Source organism: Argiope bruennichi, chromosome 4 (genome assembly GCF_947563725.1).
Source record: "Argiope bruennichi chromosome 4, qqArgBrue1.1, whole genome shotgun sequence".
Taxonomy (NCBI): Eukaryota; Metazoa; Arthropoda; class Arachnida; order Araneae; family Araneidae; genus Argiope; species Argiope bruennichi.
In genome coordinates this window covers 49,880,968-49,896,380 of record NC_079154.1, presented here as the reverse complement: position 1 = coordinate 49,896,380, position 15,413 = coordinate 49,880,968, and the positions used below count along the sequence as shown (strand labels likewise).

Genomic DNA, 15,413 nt, shown 5'->3' with positions numbered 1-15,413 from the left:
ACTCTACTGGTGTATTTTGGACATTTTGACTACAACTCTCCCATAAACAGAACAAAAAGCCCTAGAGCACGTCAAGTTTCTCAAAATGTCATTTCATTTATCAGATGAAACACGTCTTTAAGAATAAATTGTATTGAATGAATTTTAAAAACATTTTAACGGCTACAATATATTTTGATTTATCAACTCTTTTATCATAAATTACATCTGCTACCATCGGGATTTATTCAACAAAACCTCTCTACTATGTGAAAAGTTTTAAGAAAAATCAAATCTTAGATATAATCAATTTAATCTTAGATCTTAATCAATTCACTGATATGATTTATTCAATATTGTTTAATTTCAGAATCTTTTCTGTGTTATTAATAAAAAAAAAATACTTTTGAGAATTTATACAAACAGCAGAAAAATAGAATAATGATTGTTCAAAAACATATGGCACACACAATCTGTTGTATCACAGTGGAAGCTAACCTGAAATTTCAACAAAAATTTAATTACAAAGCAATTTATTTTCAAAGTTAAACAAACAGGTGACTATTTGGTAATTTCAATAAATTTTAGGAAAACTTCTTCAAATATTGTTATATTTTTTCATGTACAAAAATACACAATAATATCTAGATAATATATTTAGTATTGAAATAAAATTAGTGAGCCTTTGAAATTATAAAAGAGCATTAAAAAACTAAATTATTCATATTAAAAATTAAAATGCAATTCTGGTTAAGAATTTATCTTCTACTTGGGCCAAAGCCAAATAATGCATTTCTTCCATTGATCTTGGGGCTTATTTCCTAATAAAATTAATTTTAAAAAAAAGAATTGAAAACAAGATTATTGGCACTGGGTATTTATAACTTTTTTTCATCTATGTTTATAAGAATTCCATGATTCTTTAATAATTTTATTTACATAAGAAAACAAATTAACTTCTGTAGGCACGGATAATTTTGTAAAAAAAGAATTATAATTCAAAACAATGAAATATAGCTTACACATAATATATTAATGACAAATACTTTAGAGCATCTTTATTGGAAAAAAACATTAAATAAAATGCAAAAACTTGATAAACTTTTTCTGCTTAAATACAAAATGAAGACAATTAAAAACCAAAACATGATAAGAAACAATATGATAAATAATATCTCTAGTAATAGATTGGCATATACAATGCATTTAAAGCTGAGAAGAAAAAAGATGTCAACAAGTCCAAAAATATTCAACTGAAATAATAGATGTAAATCTACATAGAGTATTATAACAGGTTCAAGAAGTAACATTATGACATTCACTGTATCATATAAAATTCTTAATGACAAAAAAATAGTTTTCTTTTTTTCTGATTCATGTACAAAAATGACAAATGCAAATATGTACATAATATCCACATATCTTTTTACATCGACCCATTGGAACAAAACGGGAGAAAATAGGACTCAGATGAACGATGCACTAAAAATAAATTTCGAACTAAGGAAACCGCACCGCTCACTGAGTTGTTTTGTTCTGTTAAAAGTCTGCTCCAGAGCTGCTATTCTCAAGAGACACTCATTCATTCTTTTGGCAATAGAGCTCTTTGAGGGATTTGAGCTCTTCAATGAGCGCCTTATTCTGGTTCTCCAGTACAGCAACACGATTCTCCAAACATTTGATGTACTCTTTTTTCTTCCTTCGACATTCTTTGGCTGCTTCTCTGTAAGAATAAGCAAAAGAATTAAAAATACACAACAACATTAAATAAAAATGTAGAAATATCAATTGTAGACTAATATAATACAAATTCATTTTTCTGTAATGGTCCTGTATAATTCAGAATATTCTTGTATCTTGGTTTTGAATATTCAGAATATATAAGGACCTTTCAGGACTAATCTACTGGTAGTCTTTTACATTTTTATGTCAATAAGACAAACATTATAAAAAAGTATATAAGTACGACAGATAGCTTATATGTTCCCATGATATCAATAATCAAAGCTGATTAAATAAATGTTCACTAAAAAAGATTGAGCCTTTCATTATTAGTAATTAAAAGCATGTTTATATTTCATTGATTTAAAATATACAAATTTCAACAAAAGAATAGAATGAAAAGGGATTAATTTAAACCCCCCCCCGGTGAAATATGAAGAAAAAAATATAAATGTTGCATAGTGTTCAGTGTAATATATGTTCAACAAGTGTAACATATTTAAATGGCAAAAATAAACAAAAATGTCATAACAAAAGTTTGTTATAATTGTATAATTTTTTTAATTATAAAACATTCAAATAATACTTTTTTTTTTTATTCATTAGTATCTAACAGTCATGTAAACATTAGCATTTGCACTTCTTTCAAGACGAGATAAAAGATTCATAGAATTGCACTATTCAACTGTAAGACAAATACACGAAGGAAATTATTTAGTTAATACTTTAGGAACATTCAATCACAATACAATAATTCTCAACTAAAAAAATGCCAGCTCTTTCACTATTCTTATAAAACAGCAATCAAAATGTCATAGCCTTTTGCAACAGATGTATAGGTATTCCTACTTATATATGAAACATTTCAAGAAAATACAAAAACAAAATTTAGATGTATTCTATATATGCATGTAGAATTTTACAAATATTGTTTAAACTGCATAAATCATGTTTATTTCACTAACATGATAATCAGTAGGAGAAAAAGTGTTGTTCTTTTGACTAATTCAGTCTGTTCTAACTAGCGACAGAAATTTGGAAGTTTGCATTTTTAATACAAGTATTTCCATTATTTGTTTAAATTAGTTTGTTGCTGTTTGAAATAAAAACTTTTATGAATAAAACCATAATATAATCTCACTGCATTGAAAAGAAGGCATAACAAAAATGACTGCTGCATCATAACATTTTTTTGATACTATTAAGGAACAATATTAGTGAGTACAATGCATTACAAGCAGATTAATAAACTTATTTTATACAAACTCTGGGTTTTCTATTCTTAACCAAAAAATGAGCAATAAAAGTTCAAATATGAAACTTTATCATTATTGACAATTGCAATGTGTTGTTCCCTTGATCACGTCAGAAATCCAATACTTCTTATTTAGAAGAAACTAGAAATACTTGTAACAAGATGTTTCTTCAAACTGTGAGAGAATTATTAATGTATATGTGTCATTTCTATATGATTTTTGATAATATGATCTGTTACAAGTAATTTCTATTTAAATTTTAAAAATAAATGTCATGACAAGTAATAAAGAATTAAATAAATTTTCTCTTATTGATATTATTTCCCACCCAATTTCTATGGATTGAAAGTTTATTACGGAAGGAATGATAAATTAAAGTATTCGAGTTTAACTATATTATCTAAAATTTGATACACAAAATTGTGTGATACCTTAATTCTAAGAGGCTTAATCTTTAGATAATTTAGAAAATTGAGTAAGAGATGTAAGTCTGGCGAAAAATAAGAAAGAAATAAAAATAAAAGAATTTATAAATGTAGTATTCTTTTTTGATATTTCCTATTACTAATTTTGCAATGTGTTTGGCTTATGAGTGCCATTTTTTTTTTAAGGGAGTTCCACTATGGATTGCCAATAAAAATTCAGAGGAACAATAGCCACAAGTTGAAAATCTTGCTAGTTTTCTAAACAAATGAATTCTAAAAATAATTATAGACATTTCTTTCAAACTTTCAAGTTGAATAAAGGTTTTCTTCAATTATTACATATCAGAACAATGAATAAACTTCAAAACAAATAAATCTTTTTAATGCTGTGGAATTTTGTAAATAACATCTTATTTACAAAAACTTGTTTTAATCGAAAATATCTTATTATTTAATTCATTAAAAGTCGTTTTCTAATTTATATTACTTTTCATAATAAGTCCAGGTCAAAAGTAAACCATCCTCTGGTCAAAAGTACAAAACGACATTGTACCATTAACCATCATGTAAAGTTAAAAAATAAATAAAGAAATAAATAAAAGTAAAAACTGAAAATTTTGATCTTTTAATATATATAATAAAGGTAGAACTAAGAAGAGTTAAGGTCAGCATTGATAAAAAATTGTATTTAAAATGTAAGTGATATAATTGAAACCAATAAAAAAGAAAATTATGCTGAAAATTGTTCTTTCATTTCCCTTTCCAATATGGGCTAAATTAACAGCAGAAAATTAATTTTCAAGAGCCATTTCTGAAGGCCAGTTAATAATAAAATATAGGCAATTAAGTTAAATTCTTAATTAAGTTACATCACATTATGGAATTATCTATTAATAGTTTGATATATCTTACCTGTTTTTGAGGAGCCTGAGCTCCCTCTTACGAGAAGCCTCCTCTGCCAGTTGTTGGGGATTCTGGATGGTTTGGAGGCTGCCCTGGGAGAGGCCCCCTGTGGGCGTTGATGCACGGATCTGGTACGCCTGCAGGTCCGCAGCAGATACTGTCACTGCAAAAAAAAAGTACAACCATTCATTACAAAATATTTTCGAGAATAGACTGCATTGCTTTAAAATACATTATACACAAACAAAATTTTACAGTTATTTATGTCCTATTTTATCATAGAATTAAATACTGAAATTAGGCTTTCATGTGAAACTATGCATGATCATAATTTTTTTTCTCTTTATAAAATCAGGCACATATTTAGCAAACATGATTTAGCAACATAAAGTTTTAAAATCATTTCAAGTGCCACATTTTTCTTAGCCTTCATATTAATTAAACATCCATTTTCAGTATAGTAATAAGTTGAAGTCATTATATTTGTGAGTGAAAATGCTTAACATTTCAGATATTTTTCTCGGTAGTGATTACTTGGAAAAAAATATACAAATTTTCAAAGAAATCTTAAAATTTTAAAAGAAGCAACAACCATTCAAATGCTACTAAACTGTTTTCAAAATCAGTAGCAACTTCTATGTTCACTTTAATAATAAGTTAAATGAAACAAAGTATTTTAATCATAAAACACCTTTCAAACTTATTTTCTTGAAATCAGCACAATTAAAACAGCCTTCTAATTATATTACAAAGCTAAATATAAAAATTGATAAAAAAAAAATGAGGGTATATTTCAACAAATTTAGAGGGTTAAATAAAAGGATAAGAAAAGTAATTGATTTACAAGCACAGAATGATTTACAAAAGTATTGAATACAAGCACATTCAAAAAGAAAATTACAATTACAAATAATATTTGATTATTTAAAATAAAACTGCATCAATTCCAATATTTAATTTAGTTTTGATAAAATTAATAAATAGTTCCATATAAATTTGATGTCTTTTTAATAAAGAATAAATCAAATTAACAATAAAGCATTTTATTATACAATAAATAATAGTAATTCCTCCCTTATTCTGCACCATTTTGGTTTCCCTTTACCCCCCCCCCAAGATATAAATCTTATTATCTTTTCAAAATGGAGTAATAAAGACGAATAATAAACATATCACAACTAAGAAACAACTTGTATTCCCTTTATTTTTAAAATTCCAGCTGCATTTCATGAACCTTAGTCATCTAGTAGTCGCATGTTTAAAGATAATGAACAAAAGTTTGCATTAATGCCATAATAAGCCGAAGTATTTTTGCTTGTTTACTGTATAATATATATTGAAAAACCCAAAGAAGACTTGACTAAAAGTGCAGCAAATATATATATATATATATATATATATATATGCAACTACTACAATATTATTTAAGGAAAGCATATCAGCCAAGAGTGTATATGCTAATTTTTGCCATTTTTCTATCTTGTAAATCTTAAAATATGCTTAATTATTTGAAGCAAATAAAGGAAATGTAAGAATATACCTATTTTAAATTTGACAAATAATGAAAATGAATCAAACAGTTAGTTACAGATTAATACTTATTTCAATTTATTTATCTAGGATTAATGTAAATTAATTCCATGGTTTAAAATAAGAGTTGATGAGAAATTTTAAATAGTAAAATGTAAAAATGCAATTTTAAAGAAGGTATCTAACCTGGAACAAAAAACTGTCCATCTTGGCCTTGGGTGTACTGGACGATAGCGCTGGCTGTACCACCCCCTGTATTGGTCATTGTTAAGGTCTGTAGACCTTGAATACCACTATCTTGGCTGCCAGTTGCTAGTTGAATAGCTGCAAGAAACAATTCATTATTTTCTAGTTTCTATAGCATTGTTTAGAAAAAGTTGTCATTAACATTCTACATGTAATGAATGTATCATTTTATTGAATAAAATGAAAAAAAAAATGCAATTTTATCATCTAAATCAATGCAAAATGCCAATGCAATGCTTCTAGATGTAGCATTACACAGCCAATAAAAATATACAAAATTAAGTTTTCCTTTTTCTTAAATTATTCACATTCAGCAATTGCAAAATTTATTAAATTATATTTTCAATTAATTACTAATAAGTTATTATTAATTAATATTGCTGCAGGTATCTCATTTGCGAGAAGAAATTTGAATTGATTAGAGACATAAAATCTAAATTTGTAGGCTATTTTCTTTCGTTTTTACACCCAGAAATTTATTTAGTTAAGAATTTAATCTAAAATCAAAGTAAAGCTTAGATTCCATATAGATTTAAATGGATTAAAGAGTTAAAATTTAGACTTTACAGACTGTTTTCTTTTTAAACCTAGAACATTCATCTGATTAAAATGGTATAAAACAGAAGTAAATTCTAGTTAAATTATATCTTCATTTAAAATTTTATATACATAGAAATATTCATTAAATAATTTGAAAATGTTCAATATTGTTACAAAAATTCTTGCTTTTAAAGAAAAATTTTTTGGTGAAGACTAATGCTTATAATAAACTTTAACATATTCAATTTGATTTATTATAATATAATGTTAAACTATCCTATTTGTGGTGACAGATTTCCGATTTTTACAAATATTCGAGATTTCTGGGTAGAGGAAAATGTATACTTGATAAAAATAATATAAAAATATTATAGAGTGTATTAGAGTATCTTTTGTCAAGTACAATTGCACAGATTTCAATCTGTTTTAGTACATTTATTTAGTTAAGCATTTATAAATACAAATGCTAGATCAATATAGATAATAGAAGATGAAAGAGGAAATCATGAATGGCGTTCTAGTTTAAAAAATTGCTATAGTTATAGGGAAATAGTTATACTGGTTCCGACAATTATATTCTTAACTTTTACACATACCAAGATTGAAATGCAGAATGTTAACAATTTAGTAACCAAATCAGGAGAATTATACACAAAGGGATTACATAAAAAGGTGATTGAAAATATTAATGCAAATCATAAGCAAAATTTAAGAGCATTTAAAATTTGTCATGAGTGTTCAAATAATAGATATAATAAGATTCTTTAGTAGAGCTTACTAATAATTACTTCTGTCATAAAGCTATTGAAGCAAATTAATCAGAAAACTAAATACACACACATATAATCTGAAAAAATGTTTAGCATGATGTGACTGAAATTTCACTTGTTTTTGATTTGCAGCAGACACAGAAATATTTTCGTCTTAATGGAAGTAAAGAATATCAACAATAAGATATGTAGTATATTTTTTCAACTATTTATGTCTTACCCTCCTTTCTTTTTAGAAATATACGTTTCAATTACATCCGAGAGAATGTTCAAATATCATGAGAATATTGCATGAATTAGAAAAACGACAATATACTTTGTGTTGAGTTTGAATAAACTTATTGGTTTGCAATCTAAAATAAGCAACAATAATCTTTTGTGTAGAAGGGGCGGCAACTAAAATATTTTTAAAAAATTAATTAAAGAGGGATGAACAAAAAGAAATATAATAGAAATTTGCAAGTTTTTGCATGCAATATGATTATTATTTTGTATAAAGCAATCAAAATGTTTACTATTTAGTTAAATAGGGATTAATAAAATTATTTATTAAGTTCTGTTAAAGATAAGTGTATAAATTATACATAATTAAATTGAAAAAAAAAAAAAAGAAAGAAAAGAAACTTGTGTATCAAATTTCAACAAAGTTTAATAAGGTTGAAAAAGGTGGAAAGGGTTCAAATGAGTAAATAATGAATTCTTCATTAAATTACAAACTTCAATAATAAAAATACTGTGGAAACAGAGCACGAACTGCTTAAAAGAAGGAAATTTATTCCTTTCCTAATATACTATTTTTCAAAAAGAGAATAAGACAGAAAAAAAAGAGACAGAAAAAAAAAGTATCCAGTTAGGTAAAATATCAACATTATATCAAAGAATTTGTTGAATATTGTATGTGATGACCAGCAAGAATTAAAAGAAAATCTTTATAGATATATTTTATGCAATCTTAATTTACTTGGTAATTTCTATCAAGGTAATATTTTGAGACTTAACTTATATATGTGTGTGTGGGAGACCCTAATATTTTTCATTCCTTAAACATAATTATTATTGTCAGCTATCAGTGCACCAAAACAACAGTACCAATAGGAGGAATGAAATGTAAATTAATCTCAAACTAAGTTAAAAGTAAAATTTCTCAGTACATCTTCCTTGAAAAAATAAAAAGTCTGAAAAGACTTTCTATTTCACCTTTGAGTAGTCCAGTTGTGGAATATTGGTTTCCACCCACTGTAATAGTGCTGGCTTCCTGTTCCTGGGTGGCGTCCTGTGTAAGGCTGTGGGGTTCCTCTTCCTTCAGCACAGCAGTGCCACCACCGTCTGTAGCAGACAGTTCGTTCAAGATTTTACGATAAGAAGGCCTTCGTGCTAGGATTTCACGACGCTTCTTGGGGTCCTCAGAGGGTGTTACTAATGTTACAGTGCCGCCGTCCTCATCCTTTGCAGTTGTTATTAACTAAAACAAAGGAATCTTAAGCTATAGTATGTGTTAGAGACATGCACACACAAACACCATATTTTCTCTCTCATAACATTAGCAATAAAATAGGAAATAATTAATTTGAAATGGTTGGAACAGAACTAGATAAATCTCTCCTCCCGATCCAATAATATTAATGATTAAAATTATGCTGGTGATGTATAATCATAAATGCAATTTCTCTTAAAGAAAGAAATTTTCATCTAGAAAATGAAATGTCAAATTCATGTCCATTCATGAAGTGTTGCATTCAGATCAAATATATGGAAATGATATTTATTACTCGAATAATTGTAATTAAATTGTTCTTATTAAAAATGTATTCCACTTTTTTATTCCATATTAATATTATGGGCGATGTATTATTTATAGGCAAAATATCTAAATCTAAAATGTTATTCACAGATACTGTAATTAAGAATAATGCATACCTCTGATTAATCTAATTTTTCTATATACTCAAAAACTTTCAAAATGAAGTGTATATTTTTTAATATGTAGAACAGTAAGTATATATGTATGTGTAGGGGGGGGGGGGTATGGAGGTAAAATAGGAGTTATATTATAAACATATATATTAAATGAATCAAAAGAAAAATACAGGAACACATTCCTTACATAACACTAGATTTGAAAAGAGAAGCAAAATAAATTTATAGATATAATTGTCATGTTTAATAGGCTAAAATTTCCATAATCAAACAGATTAGTCATGGTACTACTAGAAAATAAAAGATCATTTTTTAAATATGTTGCCTTGAATATATGCTTTATTGACTATGCTATTTACAGAAGTTACTAAAATATAAAGTCATACGAACATAATTACTAAGAGACATTATTGCAACAGTGCAAAACTTCAATAAATATATTACTCCAAGAAATTAAAGGGAGATCAGTATTCTATACTAGACTAAGTAAAAAGTACAATCAGTATCATGTCTGTAATATAACGCTGAAAAATCTTGAAGATTTCATTAGTTCAAGTCTTTATTAAAATTATTACAATTCTGATTCTGCCATGGTTTTAAAATGAGTGCATTAAATGAAAAACTGTATGGATAAAAATCATACCTGTACAGGATGAACACTGGCATCACCGTCAGTACTATGAATCACAGAACCAGCTCCAGTTAATTTATTCAGTAAAATTACATTCTTTGGAAGCTGAAAGTAACACATAGTTTATTATAGATATAAATGGTGAAATTACTGAACAAAATATAAATGCATTATTAACTTAAAACTGGAACTCTCAGTAAAATTCAAACTCTCAATTGTTGCTTCACTAAACAACAATTAAAAATTGCACACAAAGGAAAAATATTTCAGTAAGTGGCAAAATCAAGAGAACTTTAAATTTTGTTTTTAAAGTTTTAATGAGCATGTTTGTGGGTGAACTCTTAATTGTAATCAAATCTCATTGAAAATGAGATTGAATAAGATAGTCCTTTCCCTACAAATAAAATAAGCAATTCAGACAAAAAAATAATTTTTTTATTATTCATTGGTTCCAATGTTATTTAGTTCAACAATTTTTTAAAAATTACTCTTGGTTTTGTCATTTACAGTCTTTGATATGGTGATTGCATATCGTTATTTCTATATAAAAATTTATTTTTTTATAAACTTTGGAAGTATTGCTTAGTTATTTACAATAAATAATAACAAATGTGATATTACTTAATTAGTGAATTTCATAGAACTACATAACTACTATAATAATATATGAGAAATTACATGATTTTTAAAAAAATGATATGCTAAAGCAGAAATAACATTACAAGACATTAAAAAAAAACTATAAGTAAAGTCTATGCAACTATCAAAAATGACAGCTGCATAGACAATATCTAGTTTAAAGGATAAAGAAAATTATCTTAATCCTTATAGTCAGATAATTTTTATTGTAGAAACTTGAGAAACATGATCCACAGAGAATAATTTATAATGATACATTTATTAAATATAGTGAAATCATGATTAAAATAAAAGTGCCATGACTAACAATTTCATTTATAACACTGATCATTATGGTGAAATTCCCGCCACTAAACTGTTCCCAGATGGTTCATTGTGGATTGTATCAAATATCAACACAGGTTTCAACAGAAACCCAATAAAGGAATGAAATCAGAAGAAGCAGAATTTCTGGATCTTTTTTGCCTCGTTCCTTTTTTGAAGATTATTGCATCATGTCACCACCAATTCATACATTTTAGTATTTTTAAGACAAAACGTTAAAAGTATTTATCATGAATAATCAAAGGAATTGAGAAGAGTGGGTCACAATTTATACGACCAGGACTTCAATTAGGATTGTAACTGCATTTCCTAATATTGGAATATCTACTATGACAATACTTTTTTGGTTCCATAATTGCTAGATATTTCTATAGGAAATATTTTTTGCCACTAAGGATGATAAAAATCACCTGCATATAGCAGAACATTTAAACAACTTAAAAAAATATTAAGCAGAAGAACTCAGTGAAGAAATACTGTGAACAAAAGCCGACCTTTGAGAACAAATCAGAATATAATTATAAATTAAATGACAATATTTGTTCAAATTGTAAAAAATTTTCCCTTTGAAATATTTTTTTTCAGTAGCATAAACTTTTATAAAAAAAAACAATTCTAGAATTGAAGCTTTGTTTAAAATATCAGTTTCGTATGGTGCATATTGCATAGTTCAAAAAGACAATTTTCTGTTTCCTTGTTTAGGTGAAATTGCATGAAATGTTTAGAATATCTACAATGTTAATATTAGATGAAAAATTAATAATTTCATAAAATAAAGCAAAGTGCATGTGTGTATTTTAATCATGCAATCTATTCTCCATCTAAAATCATATCTTGAAATATAATTTCTTGTGAAGTACTAAAAATATATCAGTTCAAAGATCAATTTAAAAAAGTCAAATTATTAATACTTTTATTTTTACTTTTCTCTTTATAGCCAAAATAAATTACCTGAACAGACTGCAATGTGGCACCACCTGGTGCCTGTATGACTGATTGCTGGTTGGGTCCTGGCTGTATAACAGACTGGACATGCACAGGCTGATTAGGAATGGCTACATGAACAATGGACACTCCTCCACCTGCCTGGGGAACTGCAATAGCCTGTGTATTCTGGAAAACAATTTTAAAATATGAGAAAACCCTTTTTTTTTTTTTTTGTTCAATGCCATATTCACCAATACAAAAGATATTAATTGAAGTATAGTTTAGTATTAAAAATATAATTTAATTATAAAAACATCCTTGAAATAAAATTTCCAAACAATAAAAAATTCCAGTTAAAAAGATTTAAAAAAAGAGAGAGAGAGAGAATACAGTTTTTGATTAATATTTGCATTAAAAAATAACTTTTTCTTCCCTCTCCCAAAATGGTAATTTGTAGGTTTGAAATGTCACAATACTGCAAACAAATTAATATGTGCCAGTTGAATGTTATTTTATAATTCTACATATAAATAACAGAATTAAGATAAGATTTGTTACATAACTATACACTGTTTAACAAACATGCATTTTAATAAAGAAAGTTAATTGCCAACAAACTACCAAAATTTCAAATTGTAGTTCTAGTGCCCTAAAATTAATCAACACTGACAAAACAAAAAAAAAAAAAAAAAAAAAAAGGTAGAAAATTATATTTTTTCCAAAAATATAAGATCAATATGAGAGCAAGAATAATCATGAATATAAATTGTAAAGAATACTAAAGAAATCCGATTTGAAAGAGGATTAATTGTAACATTAAATCAGATTTATACTCTTATAATAAAATATGTAAATCAAAAATTGGAAACATGATATTAAAGTATTGCATAAAGTGCTTTTTATGCATGAATTTATTTCTTTTTAATTTAATAAGAAAATATTAAATAGAAAATAATACTTCATGAAAATTTTAAACATATTTTATGATTTTTATGCACCTCCAAACCTTCTCTTTTGACAATAACAATCCATTGATCTCCAACATCAAAATTTAAAACAAACAAAAATTTATTACTTAATGAGTGAAAAAACACAAAAAGTTACCCCATCATATCCAAAAGAATGATATACTTGAACTAATATTTAACTAAAAATTAATGCATTTGAACTTCTGCTGATACTCATATTGATATATTCTTATGAACAGAAGTTTCTAAACATGAATTTTATTAAAACGAACTAAGAAATTAACTGAAAAGCAAGTTAGCAGTTTTATTTGAAAGTGGGAGTAGTACCATAATCACAGATCTTTGATTAACTTTCTCAATAAATACAGCAACAGAAATTTCATTATAAATGATTGAAATATTTTAAAAAGCATATATTTTAGTACAATTTTTTTTAAATAAATTATAATATATTTAGAATCCTACCATACAGTTTGGACAAAAAAAATATGAATTTATAAAAATAAATAGCTTTAAACATTCTTGTGTATAGCTATATTTTATAATTACACTTATAGGTACTGATACTAAAAGAATTGCAATGTATTTTATTGGAATACTTTTAAACAAAACAAAACTAATTTCAATTTGACAATCTTTCTAATATTATAGATTCAATTTTCAAAAGTGTATATTTTATTAATTCCAGATGCTGACTTACAGCCTTTTAAACAGTATTTTGATAAAGAGAATTTAAAAATAGCTTGTTACAAAAGAAAAATTAGCAACCCTTGCAGTAAATTTTTTAATAACTTAGGAAAATAACTTTTTCATTTGGGAAAGAATACAAAATTAATAGTATTTGAGATTTTTAATAACTGAGCCTGCAAACAAAATTTTCACATCAACAGTGTTATGGCCAAGATTATCTTTTATGCTGAATTTATAAGCTATTTTTGCTAAATACAAAATTTTAAAACAATATCAAGTTAAGGAAGTAAAATGCACATATTTTAATTCAAAAGTAAAAATAAAACATACTTCATTAGCAAAACATTCACTGAAGACTTCTTAAATATATTCATCAAAACAATACCAAATATAATTAGTTTCCAATGATATCAGATTTTGAAATATGTATAAACAATGTCATAATTTAAATAAATAAATCAGAAATCACCTCACCCTTCCCTGTCATTTTACTGCAAGAAAATAAAGCTAGCAAAAGCAGTACAGTTTGGGGAGAATATTCATAAATCATACAGCAATATTCCCTGATCATTTTACTCTTCAATAAATTAAAAAAAGAAATTCCTTATGTATTCATAAATAATTTTTTAAAAAAAGTATTTCAAGTGTTTAAAAGAAACCTTGAAAAAAAAAAATATGTTAAAAATAACTTTGGCATATGGTATATACTTTTTTTTTTTTTGCATTTAAAAAGTAATTTAAAATCACACAATTTATTCATAGCATGCCTTGTATAAAAATTTTATCAGCTAGGTTCCAACTATTATCATTTTATTTAACTTTTTATTGGAATAAATATCCATATTATATTTAAGGGAAAAAATTTATATAAAAAAATAGCATGAAAATCATAGATATGAAGCTAAACATTTCACAGCACAGAAAGAGAGCTTAACAAAAACATTGACAGTGGGAAATAGAAAGGATAACAGAAAAAAGCATTTAACATTAAATTTTGCAAGAAATTTTTATAATTAATCAACTAAGAATTTTTCAATTATATAGCATGCATCTGTAGGAACTACAAAATACTGAATAACTTTCATGCTTTTCAGATTGTAAGTTGAGTGTTGAATAAAACAATGGATTGTGATAGAAGCATGTAGAAAGATTGCACAGAGCAAGAAAAGCAAAGAGAGGGTACCCACATGCTTCACCTGGGCAGGGGAGGCAAGGACCACAGTCCCATTGGCTCGGACCTGTGCTCCTGTAGAGCGGGCTCCACCATCATTCTGTGCGCTGGATGACTGTTCCCCTCCTGCCTGTGATGTCTCGACGTTCTGGTCGGCCACCAGCGTCTCCATAGCATGCTGTGGAGAGAAAGAGGGGAAGAAGAGCTTCAAAGCATGGTTCAAGCATCAGGCAGGACATACACAAGAGCTCCGTCAGAAGCATGGTTTCTTAAGACGTATGTCAATATGGGTTAATTTCTATTAAACAGTTATTGATCCTTGATTATCAAACTAGAGAATGAGTTGGTCAAATAGATACTTCTACTGCATTTAGCAAAATATCATTAAACGAGCAATTAAATAATTATAATAGATGCTGGATTATCATTTTTTAAAAGATGTTTGAAAAATACTTTGTATTATATTGCTTCCAATTTTTCAATCTACCATTCTATCAGAAACAGGCAAAAGTTGAAAGATCTATTTGAGGGTTAAATCAGCCACTTGGTACACAAAACAAATTATCAAGATAAAAATTCATAACAAGAACTTCCAAAAAGATGAATTACATATAAAAAAATATTTAACCTTTTTTCAAAGTGCATATGTACAAGCAAGTAACAATACTAAAACACAAGCAATGAATAGTAATAAATCCAGGAAGTAGACAAATATTAATAGCATGCCTTCAGTAATAAAAACTTTTGGAAAAAAAAGCATTCTTAGTTATTTACA

The 15,413-nt window shown here is 26.6% G+C and overlaps 1 protein-coding gene across 8 annotated transcripts in view; it reads right to left on the bottom strand.

Annotated features, from left to right (window-relative positions):
* Positions 1–362: 362 nt before the first annotated feature.
* Positions 363–15,413, bottom strand: part of LOC129965867 (cyclic AMP-dependent transcription factor ATF-1-like) — a 53,945-nt gene continuing 38,894 nt past the window's right edge. For 5 of the 8 annotated variants that reach the window (XM_056080112.1, XM_056080110.1, XM_056080109.1 and 2 more), the window contains 7 exons: positions 14,655–14,816; positions 11,834–11,995; positions 9,932–10,024; positions 8,569–8,833; positions 6,002–6,139; positions 4,295–4,448; positions 363–1,702 (listed from right to left, as the gene is read on the bottom strand). In XM_056080112.1, coding sequence (XP_055936087.1) covers positions 1,558–1,702; positions 4,295–4,448; positions 6,002–6,139; positions 8,569–8,833; positions 9,932–10,024; positions 11,834–11,995; positions 14,655–14,810 — 1,113 coding nt within the window. In that variant the 5' untranslated portion in view covers positions 14,811–14,816 and the 3' untranslated portion in view covers positions 363–1,557. The remainder of the gene's footprint in view (positions 1,703–4,294; positions 4,449–6,001; positions 6,140–8,568; positions 8,834–9,931; positions 10,025–11,833; positions 11,996–14,654; positions 14,817–15,413) is intronic. The other 3 variants (XM_056080116.1, XM_056080115.1, XM_056080111.1) reach the window with 2 other exon arrangements.